The 24,197-nt window shown below is 27.5% G+C and overlaps 2 protein-coding genes across 6 annotated transcripts in view; one reads left to right on the plus strand and one right to left on the minus strand.

The window, feature by feature from the left end:
* Positions 1-22,375, plus strand: part of LOC117181409 (transmembrane protein 189) — a 26,826-nt gene extending 4,451 nt beyond the window's left edge. For all 3 annotated transcript variants that reach the window (XM_033374032.1, XM_033374033.1, XM_033374034.1), the window contains exons 2-5: positions 10,131-10,923; positions 16,476-16,687; positions 19,384-19,602; positions 21,720-22,375. In XM_033374032.1, coding sequence (XP_033229923.1) covers positions 10,692-10,923; positions 16,476-16,687; positions 19,384-19,602; positions 21,720-21,980 — 924 coding nt within the window. In that variant the 5' untranslated portion in view covers positions 10,131-10,691 and the 3' untranslated portion in view covers positions 21,981-22,375. The remainder of the gene's footprint in view (positions 1-10,130; positions 10,924-16,475; positions 16,688-19,383; positions 19,603-21,719) is intronic.
* LOC117181408 overlaps positions 21,732-24,197 on the minus strand; it is a 54,220-nt gene continuing 51,754 nt past the window's right edge. For all 3 annotated transcript variants that reach the window (XM_033374028.1, XM_033374030.1, XM_033374029.1), the window contains one exon: positions 21,732-21,902. In XM_033374028.1, coding sequence (XP_033229919.1) covers positions 21,887-21,902 — 16 coding nt within the window. In that variant the 3' untranslated portion in view covers positions 21,732-21,886. The remainder of the gene's footprint in view (positions 21,903-24,197) is intronic.

Below are 24,197 nucleotides of genomic sequence, written 5' to 3' on the forward strand. Positions count from 1 at the left end.
ATTTTGCCATTAAGACGCCATTTTGAAAATACTAAAACGAAAAATCGATCTTTGAACCATGGATTCTCAAAGTTTAGACATTTATTCCACCCGTTAGTGAGAATCCAGGTGAATTACTGACTCGAAAAGCTTTGGAAAATGGTTCACAAAAAAAAATAGGCACGAAAAATCACGTTTTTTTTTGTTTAAACTGCATTTTGGGATAATAAGAAAATTTTTTGAGGAATTTCATTGGCACCGTCGGAAAGAGGAGATCTTAAGCAATAAAAATATATGTGTCTCAATTTTTTCTAGTGTCGAATAGCCTTAGTTATTGGCCGTTGAAAAGGAGTGTACCGGTAGTGGCGTTTTGGCCGTTTAAGGGTTAAAATATTTCGTTTTATCCAGATTTACTCATTCAATATTAATTAAACACACAGAGCTAATATGTGCAGAAAGCGTTCTTTCGATTATTTCCTTTTTTATCTTAAAATATTCTTGGGGTAACAGACAATCATCTCAAATAAAAAAAATCTGTTTAAAAAATGTTAACCAATCTTTTCCATAAAATCTAATTGAAATTTCTTCATTCCTTAGTAATTAAATACAAAAATCAACTTTTTTAAAAAGCGCCAGACCAATTATTTTCTTTTTCATCTGAAAATTTGCGTATGATGCATTATTACCATGAAAAATTCTATTTACTTAAAACATTCATTTAACTCAGCAACACCGGAACCGACTTTATTCATATTTTAGCGAAAATTTCGAAAAAAAAACAAGATAGACAAAAGGCTTAAGAGACTTTTTTAGTTATTTTTAAGCAGAACAGCTTTTTTTCTTATCAAACATTTTTGTATGGATTTTGAAGTACAATGAAATATTTCAAACTGAAATATTTCTTTTATTCCACGATAAAAAAAAAGCGTTTGGTGCCTGAATTCAGTAAAAATGTTTTCGATTGTAGTTTAATTTGTGTCTATAATTGCGAGAAACCCATTAAAAATTTGTTCAAATAAGTTTCTTAATTAATGTCAAGAATGATTAGGCAAAATAAATCAATGCTCACTTTATTATACATTTAAAACTAATTGTATCGATAAATAAAAAACAATATGTCACTTTTAAGTATTTTATTGTAATTAAAAGGCAATACAAATTATTTCAATGCCAACCTTATTTTTCAATTCTTAATGCAATGTATTAAAAATACGTTTCCGGTAACAATTATCATATATTTGAATGGTCAAGTAGATGAGAGAATTGATATAATAACTCTAAAAAAATAGTGAAAAAGTCAACTTTCTAAGATTTTTTTTATATTTCAAGGTGGTTTAGTCGAGGTAAAAAATATTTCAATGTCATTATTACTTTACAGGTTTCTGACTATATCTAAGGTGCAGAGACAGAAGAAATTTAAAAAAGTAAAACTTGAGGGGAGTGTTTTTGATTCCCAACAGAAGATTCTCTTCTCTGTTAAATCTACGAATAAAGAACTTTCTTTTTTCGATACGCCATAATCAGTAATAATATTGCAATTTTACAAGTGCATACTTTTGCCTTAGAAAAAAAAATGGAAATATTTAACTTAGTTGTTAATTGTTACAGTATATCTTTTTTTAAATCTACAATATATATTAAATATTAAAAAACTATTGACATAATTGAAAACCAATTTTTAAAAAGAAATTTTTTTTAAACAAATAAGTATATTCCATTATGATTTATTTATTTGTTTAAATTGAATGAGGTCATTTTATATATAATCTTTCTCCCGATAAAATAATCTATTATTTATTAGAATGGTATCACTTCAAAAAAATCGTGAAAAGGTATAAGAAAGAAAATTCGGGCGAAAGCAAAATTATTTGATCACATAATTTTTTATGTTTCAAATTTTGTCATGGGAAATAATATTTTATACTTTAAACAAAATCATCAGAAGTACTATTGCAAATCTCCAATGTAGAATTAAATATTTTTTTCCTCCGAAAAGAGCAGTAGGAATTTTTTACTTAGTTGTTAATTCTTGAAAATATATCATTTTTTAAATGTACAATGTATGTATATATATACCGTAATTTCTGCGCTATATATCGTAATTATCATATTACAATAGCGTAAAGTCGTTACATCGTACATTGCAAGTTTTTACATTATATACCGCATAATTGTGAAATCCATAACGTAAGAATTTAACTTTATTACACAATCACATTGTGTTTCTTCTTTTCTGATCTCGCGAGGGTTCGTGTATAGTGGCCAAGCGATATTAGTGCATTATAACATACATTATAATTACATTATAATATGTATATTTCGATATTTTTTCTTGGCACCTGTATTTTTCTGCCTGCACATATTCTGTGTTCATAAGTTTTTGAATTTTTATTTAATTAGAGATCACACATGTTTTTTTTTCATAATAAATTATCTAAAGTTCACAGCTGTCAATTAGGGTAGCTCGAAGTAACGAATGACAAATAATGTTAAATTTTTGCTTACTGCCTATACAATTTTGTAATGGTCTCAAAAACAGACAACACGAATTATTTTTCATCAAAAAAGTTAAACACTAACGAACAAAAATTATTTGAATAAGAAGTTTTGGTAATTAAGTCTATTCTTACTATAGTTTCTTATCACGTTCTCGAATGGTTTAATTTGGATAAATAGTAGCTTATTTTGAGGGGAAATATTCCTTGCAACTCTAATGTTTCTAATTTGAAAATAAGTAAATAATCTGCAAATATATTTATTTTCTTAAAAAATCTTTCCTTTAAAAAAATGATTTTAACTATTTCAGGCATATACTTTACAATTGAAAACTATAGAATATTGTGCAGAATATTTCCCTCGTACAAATAAGCCATGATTTTGAAATTCGACCATTTTTCAAAAATTGGTAAGAAGCGATAGTAAGAAAAACTTAATTGGAAAAATATTGTTAAAATAAATTTTTGTTAAATACTTTATCTAATTAAAACTCTTCCAGGAACAAGAATCCATAATTAATTTTCAAATTCTTCCACTGAAATCCCTTTCATTTTCCCCCAAAAAAGGCTAAAACATGTTGTACGAAATATTGACCTTAACTGTTATATCACTTTTTCCCGTGAGTTCCTTTTGTATTGTTCAAACAATTTCTCATTTTTGATGTGTAACTTTTAACTGGAAGAATTAAAAAAATTATAAGTTTCTGCAATTTTTAAAATTATCATTAGTCTTTCATAATTTTTCTTTTTCAACTCACCGACAATTGTTCAAACGATTTATTTATTTTAAATAACTACTTTTGATAAAACATCACTAATTGGTGGGATTTTTTAAATGATGGTCTAATTGGTAAATTTAGAGAGAGAATATATTTTTTTATTACTTTTTAAAATATATTTTATAACGGATAAAATTTGTTCAGACAACTAGAAATGAATTAAAAATCTTTTTTTGTTAATCATAATTTTTTTAAGTTACTCAAATGCCACATTTGGGGAACTATTTTTTAAGTAGGTACATTCATATACACTATCAGAAAATTGTAAAGAACCATTGTTTAGTTATCAATTTTATTGAAAGGAAATATTGTTTTCGCAATTATTGAAGTATTACTAATGGTGCTAATTTTAGTCCAAGTTGCGAATTTGTTTGAATTAGCATGCTTATAACAAAAATTGATAATACAAAAACATGCATTTAATAAAAGCACTTTTAAATTTAAAACATCATTTATTGGGATCATTAAAAAGTTTTAAAATATAACACTTTGAGCACTGGAAAATTCCTGAGAAATATCGAAAAAGAAAATTTCCGACATTGGAATGATAAAGATTATTTTTAGACTACATGCAAATCTTATTTCTAAGTTTGATAGCAATAAATAATGAAAGAATAATATGCATGAAGTTGTACAATAACTTAAAATCTTCAATAATTCACAATAAAATAAGATTAATACCAAGTTTATAATATTACATCTATCGCTTAAAAAAAGAACCATTGAAATATAAATTAATTTACTCAGTGTTTCATAATTGATACCTTTGTTGGATCAGTTAAGCCAATTTTTGTCATTTATAAGTTAAATATTTATCACATAATTAATACCCTGTTTAGATAAAAAAACTTTATTCAATTATTCGCAGAAAAGTACAAAATTATGAAAATTTACTAGTATTAACAATTGAATTGATCTGATTAAACATGGAGAAAATAGCAAAAGTAAATTTAGACCAATTTTTTATAAGATATAGAATTATACCTTTCATTTAAACTAATTTTTTGGTTTGAATCACTGATAAGATACACAATATCCCCTAATTATTCAAGCCAAATGGATTAAATATCAACTTTTTTCGATAAAAATGAGTGAAACGTGACATTATTCAAATTTTCTACCGCATGAAATATGGAATTTTAATGTGTATAAAACCTTATCAGTCATGAGTATCAATATGTCAAATGTGAAAATGGCCTTGGAATACGCCGACAATCGGTGTATCTACCCTATATGTAATTTCTTCTAATGATATTTAATTTCACCCCTTTTAATGCTTTCTACTTTTATAAAATTAAAAACAATAAACGATATAAACCAAAAATATCATTTGGTTTAAAAAACCAGTTGAATGTAAATTTTTTTTGTTGGTTTCCTGCAATTATTTGGAAAATGGGTAATAAAAATGATTGATTATGAGAGCTATTAAATAATTTAAATCGTAAATAAAGTTCCGAGGATATAATGTATACGAGAATTGGATTGTCCTTTGAAGACGAGCAGGTGCGCGCGTAACGATCGTAGTAATACAATCATAATTTTAGTTTATACTTATCGCGTCAGCTAGCGACTACGCCTCAACGCAGTCATCGATTTTAATTCGTCACTTCTTACTATCAAGAGAATCATATCTGACATGTTGTTAGACAAATCATTCCTAAGTGAAATTTCATTCATACTGAAAAAATCCTCAAATAAATCGTACTAAAAAGCTCTGATAATGTGAATATATAATTTCTTCTGTAAGATTTGCATTGTAATTTTTTATTCGAAGAGAACTTTTTTTATGAAGGAGCCATTTCAGAAATACGTGACGCCTTAATGGGTAGGGGGGTTACTACTTTCGTTTTCTAGTGTTAAAGTTACACATACTTATTATAGAAAAGGCGTTACATAAGGTGTCCAAAAATGTCAGGAAAGCCCGTTACGTCTGGGGGGGGGGGGGTAACGATTTTTTCCTACTATCTTACATGAGAAGTTTGTTTAACATTTATTTCTTGGGTCGATAATTGAACTATTTTGTTAAAAAATTGTTGTGGTATATTTATCTATTCCAATTTTTTTAGAAAATTGATCCTTTTTAGGTAAAAATTCATTTTTATTTAAATTTAATCGTCTGACTTCAAAATTTAATTAATTGGTTGAAAATTCATCTTTTTGGTAGCTATTTCATTTTTTTAAACTGTGCTACAGTTTGATAAGAAAATAATCTGTTTTAGTTCAGGATTAATCTGGCTTATTGAAAATGTGTCTATTTTTATTCAAAATTAATCATCCTTAGTTTAAAAATTCAATCCTTTGTTCGAAATTTTATGTTTAATTAAATTAAATTAATTTAGTTTATTTTTAAACTAAAAAATTTTGTTTTTAACCAAAAATGAATTTGGCCAATATTTAGTTAAGAATATTAAATTTCCACAATAACCAAAATGAATTTTCAACATGTTTAATTAAACCAAAATAATGTTTGATTAAATACATAAAGTAGGCACAAACAAGAATCATTTCCTAACCAAAAAGACGAATTTTCAACAACACTAGAAGCTCTTGCGCGCGACCCACTGCTTTCATTGTAATTATTCTATTTGGAAATTAAGTTCAAGAAAATACCACGGTAATCATTTTTACTTTAATCACTTCTATTTATACACGACTTCGCATGGGTACCGTATACGACGAAAGACCAGGTTGTGTACTCGAATTTTGAAAACCCGACCAAATGTTTAGGCAAATGCGAGTACTTCGAGCAAACTCGTATGTAGCTGCATTGCAACTAAACCTTAGTAAAAAACCTGACCCTTTTCGTTAAAAAATAGCCAAATTCTAATCTTTTTGTTAAACTTCTTTCAATAATTAACAATTAGTAATTATAATAAATTTAACAAATAACTTAGAAAAGAGTCTTCACAAAGACAATCTTAGTTAACTTCGTAAACAAATTTGAATAATACCCCAACTCTCACTATTTTGATGAAAATTGTTTGAATGATTAAAAGCAAGATAAAAGATTAATAGAAAAGAGTCATCGGATAGACATTCTTAGTTGACTCATTAAACAAATTTACTTGTAGAAAAAAGGGTGAACTCTTAATTTTTTAATTAAAATTGTTTAAATAATTAACAGTTCTTGTGAATTTGTAAAGCAACATAGAAAATAGTCATCGAATAGACATTGTTATTTGACTCCGTAAACAAACTTACTTGTAGAAAAAAGGGCAAACTCTTAATTTTTTAATTAAAATTGTTTAAACAATTAATAGTTCTTGTCAATTTACAAAGAAATTTAGAAAAAAGTCATCGGATAGACATTCCTAGTTGACTCCGTAACTAAATTTACTTGTAGAAAAAAGGGTAAACTCTTAATTTTTTAATTAAAATGGTTAAAATAATTAAAAGTTCTTGTAAATGTTCAAAGCAACATAGAAAAGAGTCATAGGATAGACATTGTTATTTGACTCCGTAAACAAATTGATTCGTAGGATAAAGGGAAAACTCTTCATTTTTTAATTAAAATTGTTTAAATAATTAATAGTTCTTTTAATTTTACAAAGCAACCTAGAAAAGAGTCATCAGATAGACATTTTTATTTGACTCCGTAAACAAATTTACTTGTAGAAAAAAGGGCAATCTCCTAATTTTTCAAATAAAATTGTTTAATAATTTATAGTTCTTATCAATATAATATAAGCAATATAATTCTTAAGGAAAATGATCAGCTTCTGAAATCTTTATGAAATCTTTAAATTTATTTGTTTTATTTGTGTGCGGAATTTTTTTGAAATCTTTATAAAATCTAAAAATATTTGTGAAATATTCTGAAATCTGTGAAATATTTTTAAGTTTTTGAAATATTTGTGAAATATTCTAAAATCTTTTAAAATCGTTGCGAAATCTTTGTAAATCTTTGTGAAATCATTGCGAAATTTTTGAACACTTTTGAAACCTTTTTAAATCTTTGAGAAATGTTTTGAAATCTTTGCGTAATATTTTGAAATATTTTCGGTATCTTTTGAAATGTTTTGAACTCTTTTGAAACCTTTTGAAATCCTTACGAAATCTGATGAAATCTTTCCGAAATCTTTCGAACTCTTTTGAAGGCTTTTGAAATCTTTGAGAACTGCTTTGCAATCTTTGCGAAATCCGTTTGAACTATTTTGAAACCGTTTGAAATATTTGAAATTTTTTTAAAATCTTTGCGAAATCTTTTGAAATCCTTACCAAACCTTTTGAATTCTTGAACTATTTTCAAATCTTTGCGAAATATTTTGAACTCTTTTTAAAACCTTTTTAAATCTTTGAGAAATCTTTTGAAATCTTTGCGAAATACAGTGAAACTATTGAGCGGTTTTTGGGATTGGCGGTAATGGGGATCAAACCCGATATAGTACGGCTCCGGATGTAAACGCTTTTGATTGTTCACGCCTGACTGACCTTCGCACAAGCCGCGGACCCTGCGCAGCTCTGGTTATACCTACCTGCTGCGCGGCGTAAATACTCGGAACGACTATAGTGGGACGTCCTATCTCAGATTTGCGCTGTATTTTGAAATCTTTGCTAAAATTTTGAGAAATTTTTGAACTCTTTTGAAACATTCTGAAATCATTGCGAAATCTTTCAAACTCTTTTGAAACCTTTGGAAATCGTCGAGAAATCTTTTGAAATCTTTACTAAATATTTCTAAATCTTTTGAAAATATTGAAAATCTTCTGAAATATTATGATATCTATAAAAATATTTGAAGTCTTTGTGAAATCTTCTGAATAATTAGTAGTTGAGCAGAAAATCCAGACATTTTCAACTTCAGAAAATATTAGCCTTGATTATAAAATTTTATTTTTTCGTTTTACACTGCGCCTTTTAGGTTAACACTGTCCTTTTAGAATATACACAGTATATATTGTTAAAAAATATTTTAATTTTTACATCTACCTATGCAATTTGAAATAACAAAATTTTGTAGTATCTTTTTTAAATTAACCATTGTATAATAATCGATAATATATAAATTAAGAAAATTGCTAAACAAAACGCACTCTAAAAGCTCTGTTAATGTAGAATAATTTCTTCTGTATGCGAAATATCTGCACAAATGTACAATTTAGAGCACGAGATCCTTATTCTTTAATGGAATGCAGCGAATAACGCATTACCATATATGTAAATGTAATACTTTTAAAAGATCGGCTACAAAAATTACTCTCATTGTATTTCTGCGCACTATTACAAAGTATTTTGTATAGTTAATCACCTAAAAGCGACTGAAATTCAAAATTTTTGAAACATTCAAAGTTGTACAATTTATGCTGAAATTAAATTAAAAAGAGTCAAAATCAAGGAATTCTTAATTCTATATTTTAACTTAAAAATATAAATGGGCATTAAAAGATGGAAATTTTTTATCATGTGATATAAAAAGTATAGATTTTAAGAGGAATTTAATTAAAATTTGTGTTTCCTAATGAGGGATATTAGAACACAAATAAGAACAATAAAAGCAGAAATGCAAAGCCATAATTTTTTTAATGTTTAAGTTCATAGAGAATGGTTCTTTTTATGAAAGGAATAGTCGTTTGAAAAATAGAGATTGCATTGCATGTGAATGCCGAAACATGCATTTAACCCCATATAATTACATAGTGATAAATACGCATATCAGAGATCAGACAATAATGAACCCTCTAGTTGTTACGTGTCTTGACACATGTATCGACTATTTCTCGGATATTCTATTTATTTTATTCTTTTATCAAAAAATTACAGAGAATTTGTTGAATTATTTACAAATTTGAAATAAGTTCGACTTCAACTTTTTTTTAAATGTTAAGTTCGATTGTTAACTTCTTTAATTGTGATAATTGTGATCTAAGGCCGGATAATCAAGGTTTTACTGTGCTTTCGAAGAAATTAATTATTTAAAAACTATTTTGGAACAATCTGAAAGGTCTTAAAATATTCTAGATCATTTTAGACAAGAATATGAATTATTAGAGAAAGTTCTTCAAGATTCTGAAAGATTATGAATTATTATGGATAAATATAGAATGTTTTGAAATTATTGTAGATTTTTGAATATTCTGAAACATCCTAGAATCTTATAAAAATTCGTGAAAGTTTTTTTGGAAATACTGGAAGATTTTAAGAGATTTTAGATGATTCTAGAGTTGTTTAGAACATCCTGAAATATTCTGCAATCAATACGAAAGGTTCTAAAACACTCTCGATCACCTTAGCAAATATAAAAACATTATAGAAAATTCTAGAAGAATCTTTACTCTGTAAGATTTCAAAACATTATAAAATATTCTGTAATATCTAGAAAATTAATCGAAGATCCTAGACGATTTTGAAGATCTAGAAGATCCTGAATGATTCTATAATCTTGTGGATGATTCTAGAATGGTTCAGAAGATCCTTAAGGCGTTCGAAAATATTCTAAAACATTATAAATGATTATGTAATGTACTAGAGCATTATAGAAGATCGTGGAGAAGTAAAGGCTATTTAAGAAGATTGTTGATCAGGGAAAGTCTGCGAAAAGTCAGGGATTTTCAAAAGTATCCTGCATTAAGATTCTGGTCTTTGAATGTTAATGCCCAGGGAAAATGAAAAATTAATCAGAAAAAATCAGAGAATTTTGACAATGAAGTTTTCCAGCTATCCTGTATTTATGACGAACGGAAGTTCAGAAATATTTTATAATTTTCTGAAAGGAAAGCATTCCAAAATCGATGCCTTCTATAAATATTTCAAAAATTTCGATGTAAGCGTGAAAATAAAAATAAATGAACACAATTCAGTTGAAAACTTGTTTTTGTAAAAGGTGTTTCGTACTTACCATATAATATTTAAATTACGCTTCTTTTTAATTCTTTTGCAGAAATTCAAAACGGGGTCATTGATTGCAGTGAAGGTGGAAGTACCAAATTGAGACATCCTCATGGTCTCAAAAAATTAGATCATTAGACACACCTCAGGATGAAATCGCCTATATTTCAGCTGAAAACGCTTATGAAGGGTCTTAATTTTTCTCATATATCTAGACCCATACATTTCTGGAAAAACTCGACATCAAGTAGCATTCTCAAAAGGAGAATCAGATTTGAACTATAGCCCAACATTAAAAAATACGCGCCCGAAAGCGCGTATTCCTTTGTTCGTATGGCGAAGATCCAAAAGCCATCGACCTGGACAAAAATTCGTAATAAGAAAAATAATTTTTTGGAACACAGCTCAGTAACTGGAAGGAGGAATTTTTACATCGCCTTTTAAGTAGAAAGTGAAATTTTCCTATTTGCGAAGAAAATCATGCGAACAGCTTTTAAGTCCAACATTCATATTCGATAGATATTATTGGTTTTATAAGTATACCCTGATGAGTGGATTGTTTTCTTAATATTAGCCAAGTGTTTTCTAATAATTGGGATTTTTTCAAAATATTATGGAAGCCTCGGCTGTACCCCATTTGGGACAAGCGGCTTCAGCCGCTTGTTCTATGGCAACAAATTTTCTGGCTCCTGTGAAAACTGATCGACAGATTTATGAAAATTCCATGCTGGAGGATGATCCCAATGCCAACTCGGTCATCCCTACTTCCACGGAAGACAGAATTGTGCCCAGGTGGGGCCCTAATCATAAGGGTGCTCAAGAATTGGCCAACTTATACAGTACAGGTAAGATTTTATTCCAGATTTAAACAATTTTTTTAAATACATTCAACTCCCGATATAAGAACCCCCGATTTACAATATTCCTAGAATTCAGAGAGAGAGAGGGGGGGATGGAGGCAGTACTCAGTCGAGCGTCCAAATCCTACAGAAATGGTACATGCGGCCCTAGAAGTTTACCTTTCAATTCCCCCGAGTTAGGATCAAGCCATGATAGTAACCGTTCTTATATCGGGAGTTGTGTGTAGTTGAATTTTACAAATTAAGAAAATTCATAATATCCAAAAATGTAATTTAGAGGCCCATTCTTAAGACAAAATTTATAAACCTGGTTCAGATTGATTTTTGTGCTAGGGTTTGCTTATTGATATTCAGAAATTCTCTTTTGATTAAATTTGAAAAAAAATGCATAAAACTTTGTTCTGATTCCATCGCGTTTTCAAAGAAGGATTGAGTTTTGTAATTTACCAGCAAATTTTAGGTTGAAATCTTGATCGAATTTTACTTTCTCTATAAATTCCAAATCTGGATTTAAACTAGATCTTGAAACTAATATATAATCCTAATTAAATTTGAACGATTGGATATACTATATAAATTGTATTCATCGACGGCAGTAGCTGGGTGGTAATTCGGGCGCGGTTAGTGCTCGGATGGGTAACCGTTCGTAATTCTCGCTTTGTCGTTTTTCACTCCATTTAGCTACTTTTGAGCGGGAGATTTGAAGTCAAGATGGATGTAGGCACTCGATGCTATCCAATGTCTACATTAAAATTCATCTGTCGGTAACTGGCCTCGCACGGGATTTATGGTTTTATGCAGTTATCCACATCTCTGACTAAATTTTCAGGCGAATGCGAACTCTACTACCAACAATTCGACTGCAGACACTATGAGTTTTAAGGACTTCACATGATTGAGTACATCAGGCATTATCTGGAGGCTCATTGAGAGTTGGGGTATTTGGGGTCATTGGGGTACTTGGGTTTAAGTTAAAGGGTCAATGTCTGTCGATTTCCTGTAGAATCACGATGTGTTACGTTAGAGGGGAGAGGGGTGGTATGTAGAATGGTACGTCACACGTTACAAATATAAATGTGAATAGAAATTTGTTGAAATGTTTGAAAAAATGAAAATTAGAAATTTTATTTTACGAGTAAAGCTCTATAAACAGAATTCACACTTTTATCCCCATTATCCTCTTTGCCCCTTTTTTGAATGACTTTCCCTTTTTTCCTTGTTTATTATTATATTTTTGATTAGAATTCATCTCTTTTGGTTAAAAATTCTACTACTGGGTTGAAGATTCAACTATTTTGTTGCAAGTTTTTTCTTGTTTGGTTAAAAAAAATTTTTTTAATGAAAATTTAACTATTTTATTGTCAAGAGTTGAACTACTTGGTTAAAAATTCTGTTTATTAGTTGAAGATCCATCCTTTTGGTTGAAAATTAAACTTTTCAGCTGCAAATTTAACTGTTCTATTTTTAGTTGAAAATTGATCGTTTTTATTTAAAAATTCAACAATTCGCTTTGAAATTAACTTTTTTGTTGAAAACTAGTATTTATGACTGAAAATCAATTTTTCTACTGCAAATTTAACTATTCCATTTTTGGTTGAAAATTCATGATTTTTTTAGTTTAAAAATGTAACTATTTGGTTGAAAATTAGGGTACATTGTGAAGCCAGCCTTGAAAATGAAACTTTTGTGGTCGAGGTTCAAACTATTTTCATGAAAATTAGCCTTTTTTGGTTGAATTCAACTGTTTTTGATTTAAAATAAAAATAGTATTTGTTTGAACAGCAACTATTACATTTTTCGTTCTTGTTGTTATTTTTCCTGGTGTACTGGTATGTATTAATACTATTAAAATAGTAATACATTTTTAGTCTATTAAAACATTCTCTCTATTTTTGCTGGAAATTCTTCTTCTTAGTTAAATTTGACTGTTTTTGATTAAAAATTAAAACCTTAAGTTGGTTGAAAATTCAACTATTTTGTTTGAAAAACTTATTGTTTTGTTAAAACTTCAAAGATATCGCCGAAAATTTCATTAGTTTGTTAAAAATTCTAGTTTCTGTTTGATTTGATTCTGCAAAGAGAAATTTAAAATAATATTTTATGTAAGTTTTTTTTAATAAGTAACTAGAATATTTCTTGTAATACATTAAAGAAATTAAAAAACGGTAAATGTTAGTAAATTCTTTGAAAAATTTTTTAAATGCAGTTATCAACCAAAAAATTTATATTTTAATCTTAAAACTTCTCTAAATTATAATTCAAATATTAAATACTTTCTCTTCTAATTTATATCTAGAAAAATTCACATATTTAAGATTTTTTGTATTAAAAATGATTGATAAAGGCCTCTAATGACCATAAATGTCAATATTTCTCTGACCTTTCTGGTAAACAAATAACATTAGCGAGAATAGGGTATTTTTATGTTTATCTCGTTAATGAAAAAATTGAGTCAACCTCGTACTCTTCTTTGCCACATTATTCCAATTTCATTACTGCCCTTTCTCTTTCAAATTTCCGCTTACAAAACTTATATTTTATTGCAAGTATAAATCTTTGCTATTTTATAGTTTACACAAAATAAAATACCATTTTTTCAATATGTATTTTTATTTTTGAAATATAAATTTTAACTAATATAAACGTTTACATCTTTTCTTGAATGTAGAAAATTTGAAGGTAAAATTAGATCAAATTATAGATGCCAATAGTCTGTATATAACTTAAACGATTTTGAGGCGTTTAAAAAATTTAATAATTGATTTTTTTTCTAATTTCTTCAATTTTCGTAATCACAATTGATATATATTTTCTGTGAACACTAAAAGACACGCAAACATGAGACCGTGGGCGTTAGTGGGTTAAGTAAACTCAACTAGTTTTTTTTTCTTTCAAGAATTTTTGCTCGAGGTCACACAAATTGAAGGAACATCTATCAATAATTGTAAAAAAATCGAATTCCAATTATATTTTTAATTTCTATTGTCATATTATGAGATTTGTTTTCGTATATAAATATATCTGTAAAGATTATTATATAAAAAAAATCAATTATGTTACTACATCAATCACTGCGAAAAATACAAACTATTTTTATAAAACTTTTATGTCCAACTGAAAGATTGCATATTTTCAATCAATTTCTTTCAATAAAATATTTCTTTTCTTTTTGTGTAATATTCTACGAAGATCAAATTTTAGCGGAAAATTTTGTAATTGGTTGTCTCACCAAATATGGGTTTTCTACTCCCAGCCACTCACGCAATAGTCTGACGGCAAGGTAGTTTTTCTACTCGTGTCTGACCACTCAGTATTATCAACTTTTAGTTCTATTTAAATTTAATTCAAGTATATTCTTATTTTTAACTACTTCAAATAATTTCAAGATTCTTTCCTAGACTGAATAATGAACTAATAATAGAATCTTATAGAAAAATCTTTATAACTTGTAAAATGCTTCGGTTTTTTCTATAGCTCGGAAGATATATTATTTCCTGAATGCTTTAAATAGAATTTCATAACATGCATTCGTTTTTAATGATATATAATTAAAATTACATTAACAATTTTTTAATAATTTATATCCCGAATGATGAAAATATTACAATCTTTTTAAAATTATAAAATTATCTAATCGGAATAATCGAAAGCAAATATGTAAGACTTTTTTGTTACTATAGATAAGTAGTAATTGCGACACTGATAAAATCAAAGTGCTTAAGACACTATTTTAGTACAGTTATATCTATTCAGTCAGAGTCATATATAGTTAGGCGCGAATCAATAAATATCACTTAAGTGTGCAAAAATTATGACTGATGAGATATCGATATAATTTGAAAGTTAAAAAAAATCTTTTCATTTTAATATTAAATCCTAAAGATAACTGGGTTTTTTTAAATAGCTCTTTGGTTTAAAAAAGAGGTTTAGGAATGTACAATAATAATTACGTTTTTTGTATCGACGAAATTAGCTTCGCGGTGAATCTCGACTTTCGGGAAGAGTCCGAATGTTAAGCCATTGCAAGCGCGGATAGCACTCGGATGGGTGGCCATTTGCGATGTACGGCCGGGTTGTGTATTCGGTGCGTTTTAAATAATATCGAGCCTGAAGTTTCACACTTTTTCCTCTCCCCTGGCTAAACGTCCAGACAAATTAGAGTACTTCTAATAAAGTTGGATGCAGCCGCGGTTTATTACTGGTTGTGATTAAATTCATACAGTGATCATACTTATCTGGCGTTTTATGTACTCATGCTAAAGGACTTAAATGATACCTTAGTAGCAGAGGTTTCCCCTAAAATTGGTATTTTTAAACAAATAACTATTTAGTTTTAAATTCAATTAATTTTGTTTAAAATAGTACAATTGAAAAGCTTTACTATTTTAAACAAAATTAATTGAATTTAAATCTGATTTTTTGCTGAAGTTTCAGCAATTTCGCATGGTGTTAGTGTTTTTTGGTAAATTTTAAAGAATTAAAAAATGTTTCAAAACTTTTTGGTTACGTTTGTGTTTTATGTATCGAAAAACGGTATTTCCGAACTAAAACCTTTATGATTCGAACAAGATTTAGATTTTTTTTTCAATTTTCAATAATGTTGGGGTTTTTGTTTGAAATTGGCATTTTAAATTCAAAAATGATGTTTCAAAGAAAAATGACAACGCTTTAACAATTGTAGGTTATTTTAACATTCCTAATCGGAAATTGGTGATTCAAAACAAAAAACATTAGGTTTAACATATTTTTGGTTATGTCATTATGCTAGTGTTTTTCGTCTCAAATTGCTGTTGTAAACAAAATTCGTTAAATTTTAAAGAATATTGACGAAATTTGAATAATAAAGATTATGGTAATATTTTTCGTCGGAAATTGGTATTTTTTTGCCGAAAATGCAACGTTTTGATTGCCTATAATATACTCTATATATTTCACACCAAATTATTGCATATTTTATTTCTGAAGTTAAGACATAAATTTTCACCAATAATGATCAAAAATATTCTTCTTGCTTTTCTATTATTTTAGATTAGAGATTCTATGAGTTACAAACATTTTAATATCAATTTTTTTTCAATTTAAAAATGGTGTGAGACACCAAAAATTTCGTGTGTAGCGCGCATATTTGTTTGGTCGTAGTTTAGATGATAAATAATATTTAATAATGCGTAATATATTCTCGTATCAAAATTTGTCGATTTTGCTTTAAATAATCTTTGAAATACATTAATATTTAATTTGCAGAATAAATATAAAGTTGTAATCGGAAAAATACTTATCCTTCCGACCATAAGGAACAAATTCTAACATTTATTTTATTTTTAAAAAATATTACGTTTGTTGTATCGAAAGCAACGTAATAAAATCTTGCAAAGAGCTGAAAACGTTTTTTATTTCAATTTTTTACTGGTGTGTATCAGATTATTTATTATTCTATAAGGCTCAGCAGTGCAAAATCTTCTGCTTTTATTAATTTTAATAAAAAAATTATTCAATTACAAATTACTAAAATAATACGATTTTTATTTATGTAACAGGAAAAAGAACACAGGAATGCATTTGTGTTGGAATTTGTATTACACTGATGGCAGTGAATTCGTTTTGTATTCTCGTTCGCTTAAGGCTGGAAAACTTGAGTTCAATCGCGATAGCCGCACTGTGTGGAATTGTTACCGCAGATTTCGCTTCTGGGTTCGTTCACTGGGCAGCTGACACATGGGGATCCGTTGAGCTACCAATTCTGGGAAAAGTAAGATTTTTTAAATAATGTTATTAATTGATAGTTATTATTATTATATTTTTAAATAATCAGTTTTAAACTAAAGTTACAATTGGAGAAAGCAGAACAATTTTTAATTAGAAATTAATGTGACCTCTGATCTAGAATCTTTAATATTTGACCTCTGACCTTTGAGAGAGAACATTGGACTCTTAACTTTTGACCACGATTTCTTATATTTCACTTCTTACCTATAACACTCGACCTCTGTCCCTAGACCCATAAAACTTCAGTATTGACTTTGGAACTCTGCTCTATGACCCCAGACCTTTCAACTCTTTATGTGATTCTCATCATTTTTTATCACTGATCCATCATTTTTGAACCCTCAACACTCACTTTTGAATGCTGAATCCTCACCTTTGACTATTGATCCCTGGCCCAAAAACTTTGATTATTAACCCCTGATCTTTGAACTCTATTCTATGATTCCTCTTCTTTGAACTCTTTTTTTGTGATTCTTTTCAGTTTTTATCCCTGACCTTTCAATTCTGACCCCCTTACCTTTGAACACTGAAGTCATGGAATTTTGTTGTTTACGGAAAGTCAGGGAAAAGTCATGGATTTAAAAAAAAATATGGCAAAAGTCAGGGAATTTCTGTAGGAAGCCCTTTAAGTGACTTTCAAGAATAATCAGGGCTGTTGTACAGTCAGTCTGGATTTCTTTTGAAATATTTTAACTTATTAAAAAATATTCTTACAATTTTCAACAAATTTCAATCATTCGAAATGATTTCAAAGCATTTTTAATATTTTCGAATCATTTAAAAATTCAAAGGAATTGTTAAGAACTTTAAATCTATTCAATGGATTTCAAAATATTTAAAAGAATTTCTAATATTTCAGGGTATTTTGGAATATTCAAAAGAATTTTGAATAAACTTTAATGACTTTAAGATGATTTTAGATGGCGATTTTAATTATTTTAAAGATATTACGGTATTATTAAAAATTTTCAAGAAATTAAAAAAGTTTAAAGGCATCTCAACAGATTTCAGACGATTTAAAATACGTTAGGGTTTAAGGGTTTATGGAATTTTAAAAGCTCTGAAGGTATTTTAATATATTTTTCAGGATTTTAGGAAATCTCACCAAATTTTATGTAATTTCATGTAATATTTATATGGATTTCGAAAAATGTATGCACAAGAATAGAGGCATTTCTAAGGACATTTCTAGGAATTTAAAATATTTGCAAAGATTTTAAGGAATTTAAAGATATAACGAGATTTTAAAAGATTGCAAGAAATGTTCAATTTAATTCAATAATTTGAAGGAATTTAAATCATTTGAAATATCTTAAAATGTTTAAAAAAGTTACAAGGAATTTTAAAGAGCTTTAGAAAAGTTGAAGGTATTTCAAAAGATTTTATAGGATTTGAAAGATCTCAGTGTCTTTTTAATAAATTTCAATAACTTTAAGTTATTCTAAAGGTTTTAAACGATTTTGGCGTATTAAAAAAAATCCAAGTAATTTTTAAGAGCTTCAAACAATTTGAAGGGATTTCAAAAAATTTTAAAGCATTTCAGATATGTGAGGGTATTTAAAAATATTTCAAGAAATTTTTAATTGATTTCAGTAAGTTAACGGAATTTCAAAGGATTTGAAATATTTTAAGGTATTTTAAAAGATTCCAAGGGTTTTTTGAGATTTTTGAGAATTTCAGTGATTTTAAGGGATAGTATATTAATACATTTTTCAATATTTAGAGGAATATCATTATAATTCATAACATTTCATGGGATTTTATCATTTTTTAATGGATTACAAATAATTCATTGATTTCGCAGGGCTTTAAAGATAAAAAAAGATCTTAAAATATGATTTTATTAAGGTCATTTTAATTCATTTTGAATTCACCCTGAATTATTAATAATTTATTCTGAATTCTTTAAAATTTGGTTGAATTCTTCAGAATTCTCTTGAAATTGTTGAATACACTTGAATTTTTTTAATTCACTTAAGTTATTTGATTTACTTGAAGTCTTAAAAATGCATTCAGTTCTGCTCAATTCAATTGGTTTTTTAGTTTTTATGTAGTTCATCCTGAAGTCTTTTTATTTCACTTTGAATTCCTTGGCATTGCATAAAGTTTTTTTAAATTCCCTTACATTTTTAAAAATTTATTTCAAACTGACTGCATTTAGTAATTTTTTTTCTCACATTTTTGCATCGTTTTTTATTTTGAATTTCATCAGACTCTTCTCATTTTCTTTAAATTCCTGTAAATTTACGTTAATTTCACTAAAATCAATGGATTTTTTAGATTTAAAAAATGTGTCTAATTCTTTTAAATTTAAAAGAACATTAGTCACATGATTAATGCACATTAGTCACTTTTAAATTTTATTTGTGTTAGAAAATAAACACTTTTCGTCACTTTTTCTGTTTAAATATACCACTAAATAAAAAATGTACAAATTTAAATTAAAAATGGTTTATTCTATTTATTAATATATAATAAAAAACTTGTATAAATACAATATTCTATATTATATATGTTACAGGGTTAAAATTTTGATCTTTCAATAATAATGGTTAGGGAAAATAAAAAAATTAATCAGGGATATCCAGGGGAAAGTCAGGAAATTTTGAGAAAATAAATAAAATAAATTATAATAATTTATTTGAAATACTTACCTCATCAATTTTTAATTTTTTACAGAACTTCATAAGACCTTTTCGGGAGCATCATATTGATCCTACTAGTATTACACGTCACGATTTTATAGAGACAAACGGTGACAATTTTATGGTGACCATACCGTTTCTTTGTAAACTAACGTGGGATTTTCTCACCCTGTCAGAGTCTGAAATACAAATACGATTTGTTTGGACTTGTTATTGGTTTCAACTCGCAATCTTCGTGGCGATGACGAATCAGGTCAATTTTTTATCTGTTTATATTAGGTTGTAATTAATTATCATTTTTAGTTATAATTTTAGTTGACTATAATATACTCTAGTCCAGCAACAAACAAGTGCCGGTGTTCGATAAAATTTGTTACATATTTGTGACATGACTGTTATATAATATGAATTTAACATTTTATAATATAATATGAAATATAATAATAAAATAGGAACTGTGATGTACAATTTGTTATACAACTGTAACATAACTATAGTGTCACTTATACAACAATCGATCTAATTAGTTCTGCAACTGCGGCATAACAGAGTTATAACGTTATGAAACATTCTTACAATTGTCTTCTATTATATAATTTAGTTGTTTTGTCACAGTTATATAATAACAGTTACATTTCTGTAACTAAATAACAACTTAGAAATATAAAGACCATATAAATTACAGGGTGGCCACTCGAACGAGAAATGACCGGACATTGTTTTAGACCGGTATATAATTCAATTTTAAATAAGTTCGGTTTCTTTTTTTTTAAGTCAAGTTCATTTATTAAATTTTTCAACTATTAAATCATTCAGTTTAAAATTCGTAATTCTAAAATCTTTTACTTTAAACATTTTTCATGTTAGGTTTTCATTTTTAAGCGTACATTTTTAATTTTAAGACTTTTATACTACACTTTTGAAGGCTTAAACAATTTAAAATTAAAAGCGTTTGAATTTGAAAATTTTGGTTGAAAAACGTTTGAAGTTGATGAATTGTAAATATAAATTATTTAATGGTTTTCTGAATTGAAAAAGTATCAAAAATTGAAGAATAATTAAATTTACCAGAGCGATTCTGAATTACATATAATTTCAAATGTTTGGCAATATTTTTTCATTTCAAATGAACAAAAAAATAATTATTTAAAACTAAATGATATAAAAATGAATTGATTGATATAGCCTTGAATTGATACAATTTCAGAGTGCTAAATTTAAATTTCAAAAGCTAAAATTTTATTTGTTCCATTTTTTCAATTTATAATTTCTAAGTGAAAGTGTTGAAAATTTGTTACTTTTAACATTTTTATCTACTTTAATACGAAGAAATGTTTAATTTTGTTAAATTGGCCGAGTGACATTTTCTTTTTCTAAGAATTTTAACGAGTTGGAAAGGTTTTTGTTTTTCAATATATTTTATGAGTTTGAAGAAGGCTAATTTGTTATCTCTAACTTTTTTATTTAGATGGAATAGAGAAAATTATGGCTTTTAATTTTTTTCTGAATTGGAAGAAGAAAATTTTTTCTTGTTTTAATTTTTATGAGTTTGAAGGGAGGCAAGTTTGGTTTTCAATTCTTTTAATTGAAAGATATTTGTATTTAAAATTTTTATCGAGTTTAAAAGAAGGGATATTTGGTTTTAAATATTTTTTTAATTTGTTCTGAATTGGAAGAGGAAATTTTTTTTATTTTTTAGAATTTTATAGACTTAAAAGGGACGAATTTTTGGTACAAGAGGAAAATAATTTGTCTTCAATGTTTTTATTGAGCATTTGTTAAGCATTGAACATTTTTTATTTTTTAGAATTTTCTCGAGTTGGAAGGGAAGAAATTTTGGTTTTCAATTTTTTTACTGGAAGAGTTTTTTATTTTGAAGATTTTTATTGAGTTGGAAGGTAAGGAAATTTTGGTAATTAATTTTTGTTACGAGCCTGAAGAAGATTCTAAAAAGTAAAAAGAAATACTCTTCAAATTCGGAAAAAATTAAGACCCAAAATTTCATTCCATCGAACTGAATAAATAAATATTTTTAAAAATGTTTAATATATATATTATATAGTTTAACTTTAGAGTAATGAAAATTATAGACAATTTTAAACATCAATGTTAGAAGTTTAAAAATCTAAACAATTTCACTTTTAGTTCTTTAATTTGTATTCAGTTTTGATTACTACAAAAGAAGAAAAAATCAGTCTTAAGAATTCGAATTTTTGAATTTCGACGAAAGTGAACAATTTTTACGAACAGAGAAAAAAACCGGGCATTTTTTTGAATTAAAACGGCCACCCTGAATTAGAATAAAAATAGGAAAATAAGTGCCACACGTTTGACGAATTAATTTAAATTAAATTTATCGTTATGTCGCAGATACACAAATGGTCCCACACTTATTTCGGACTTCCCGGATGGGTCGTTTGGCTGCAGGAACATCGAGTCATCTTGCCCAGAAGACATCATCGAGTTCATCATGTGGCACCACACGAGACTTACTTTTGTATCACCACCGGATGGTTAAACTGGCCACTGGAGAAGCTTCAATTTTGGTGCACTCTAGAAATAATTATTGAAAAAACAACAGGTTGTAGGCCTAGAGCGGACGACATGAAATGGGCGCAAAAGCGGTCGTGAGAATTATTATAAAAGAGAAAATACTTAGACATATTTTTTATCTCATCTTTTACATTGAGTAGAACAAAAAATTAGCTCGCCGCAACGTAAAAGACAAACAAGGTGCGTCTCGTGACGAAAATAGGAACTGAATCTACTAAAAATGTATCCTTAAAAAAAACGATTAAACTTGATAAATGACAATCAAAAGCAAATTCAGGGTGGCCGTTTCACCCGAAGAAAAAAATTACCGGGGTTTTCGCGGTTCTTTCCCAGTTCGGGAAAATTTGTCACGGCTATTTAAATAAGAAAATTCTAACTGAATAGCAAATTAAAATATTCAAATTGGATCTCTTTAATTTTAAACTTTTACAACTGAAGCTTGAAACAATGTTATTCAGACATTTTTATAAATTGAACAGTTCACGAATTTCTAGTCAAAAAATATAAATCTACTTCATTAGTTTCAATGCTCTAAAATGATAAATCAATCAAAAAATTTGTAAATGTTCAAAATGATATAATTTTTGGCAATTTTAAGTTAGAAACATTAAAAATTAGACAACTTAAATTTTTTAATTAGAAGTTAAATTAATTTAATTGTAAGTCGTTTCAACTTAATAATTCTTCCATTGTTATTTCTTCATCAAAATTCCAATACTTTAACTTATAAATTAAAATTTGTTTAAATGGAACATTTGAAATTGTAAAGTTTAAACTCTAAATCTAGGGGATTGACTGAAAAATCCCGAAAAATACAATGATTACCGGTATAAAATATCCGACACTATAAAATTGCCGATGCAGGAAATATTCCAAATTATAAAATTCACAAATCTAAACTATTGAAAAATGGTTTTATAATCGTTGAATAATAATAAAATAACAAATTAATTGAAGTTGAACTACTTTATTGAGAATTCATTTTTTTTAGTGTGAAAACACAGTCACTTGGTTAAAAGTCGAACTACTTTAATAATAATTTATTTTTTCTGGTTGAAAACTCATATTTTTAGTAGAAAATTCATCTCTATGGTTAAAAATGTAACTATTTTAACAGTTAAATTTTTGGCGCTAAATTTGAAAATTGTTTAATTTTCAATACTGAAAATACAGTTCGATTTAAAAAATAATTAATGAAGTTATATTCACAGTTGATTAACTCAAAACCTTTTTTGTAAGAAATGTTAAAATGCAAGCGCTTTTAATTTTTGAATGTTTAATTCATGTGGTACGAAATTAGTGACATTTCAAGTGATTAGGTATATTTTTCTTCTGAAAATCTTTAAAATTTTCGGTAAAAAAATCACTGTCATTTTCCGGTTTTTCCCAGTCTCGAAAAATTCCCGGTTTTTCAATCTAGCGGCCACCTTGAAAATGTTCCTTTTACTTTTTGAATCGTTTTTTTTGTTAGGGAAGAATTACAAGAAAGATCAGTATAAGACGCTTTTTTCTCAGATTATGAGAATACGTGATAGAAACTGTGCAAGATGTGTGTATCTGGAAGAATGAATGACTAGTGTGTGCTTTCGAATTTTACAAGTTTATAATTACCTCCGCAAAAATGTTATAATAAGACGCGTAAGACTTTAAGATTGCAAATCGTGGCGCAATTTTTTTCGTTATTTTACAGGCCCGTTTTTACAGAGATAAATTTAGTAAATTACAAAAAAGACGATATGTAGGTGCGTTCCTTTTCGAATGCCTAGTGGATTTGAAAGGAACTACACTTTTGAATTAATATTGTAAAAACAAGTTTACCTGGCCTTAAAACGTATTAGAATATACAATTACTTAGAGTTAATGATAAAAGTCAAGGCAAAAAGTTAATATATTTAATGTATATAGGACTATCTGTGAACACATTAGTAGATGAGTAAGGGGAGTTCTAAATAAAAATTCCTACCTTACCGACATCGAGACCACTCTAAAGATCGAGATAGTTCGTGCCCGTGCTTAATCTGAGAGCGTCTAGTTTATGAAATTAAGGTATGCCTGAAATTATAATGTAATGGTCAAATTAAAAGACCAAAATTCCATTGTAATTAAAGCATGCTTTAATTACATAAACAGATTACTTCATGGCGCTTCCAGATTTAGCACGGACACAAACCACTTAAGCTCTAGAACAGTCCCTATGCCCTTATTTTTAAATGAATCTGTTATATCATTAAAGATGGTACCTTATCGACTAGATAAAAAATAATATTTTAAATTAAAATTATTTCTTGAAAAAAA

Source organism: Belonocnema kinseyi, chromosome 10 (assembly GCF_010883055.1).
Source record: "Belonocnema kinseyi isolate 2016_QV_RU_SX_M_011 chromosome 10, B_treatae_v1, whole genome shotgun sequence".
Lineage (NCBI taxonomy): Eukaryota > Metazoa > Arthropoda > Insecta > Hymenoptera > Cynipidae > Belonocnema > Belonocnema kinseyi.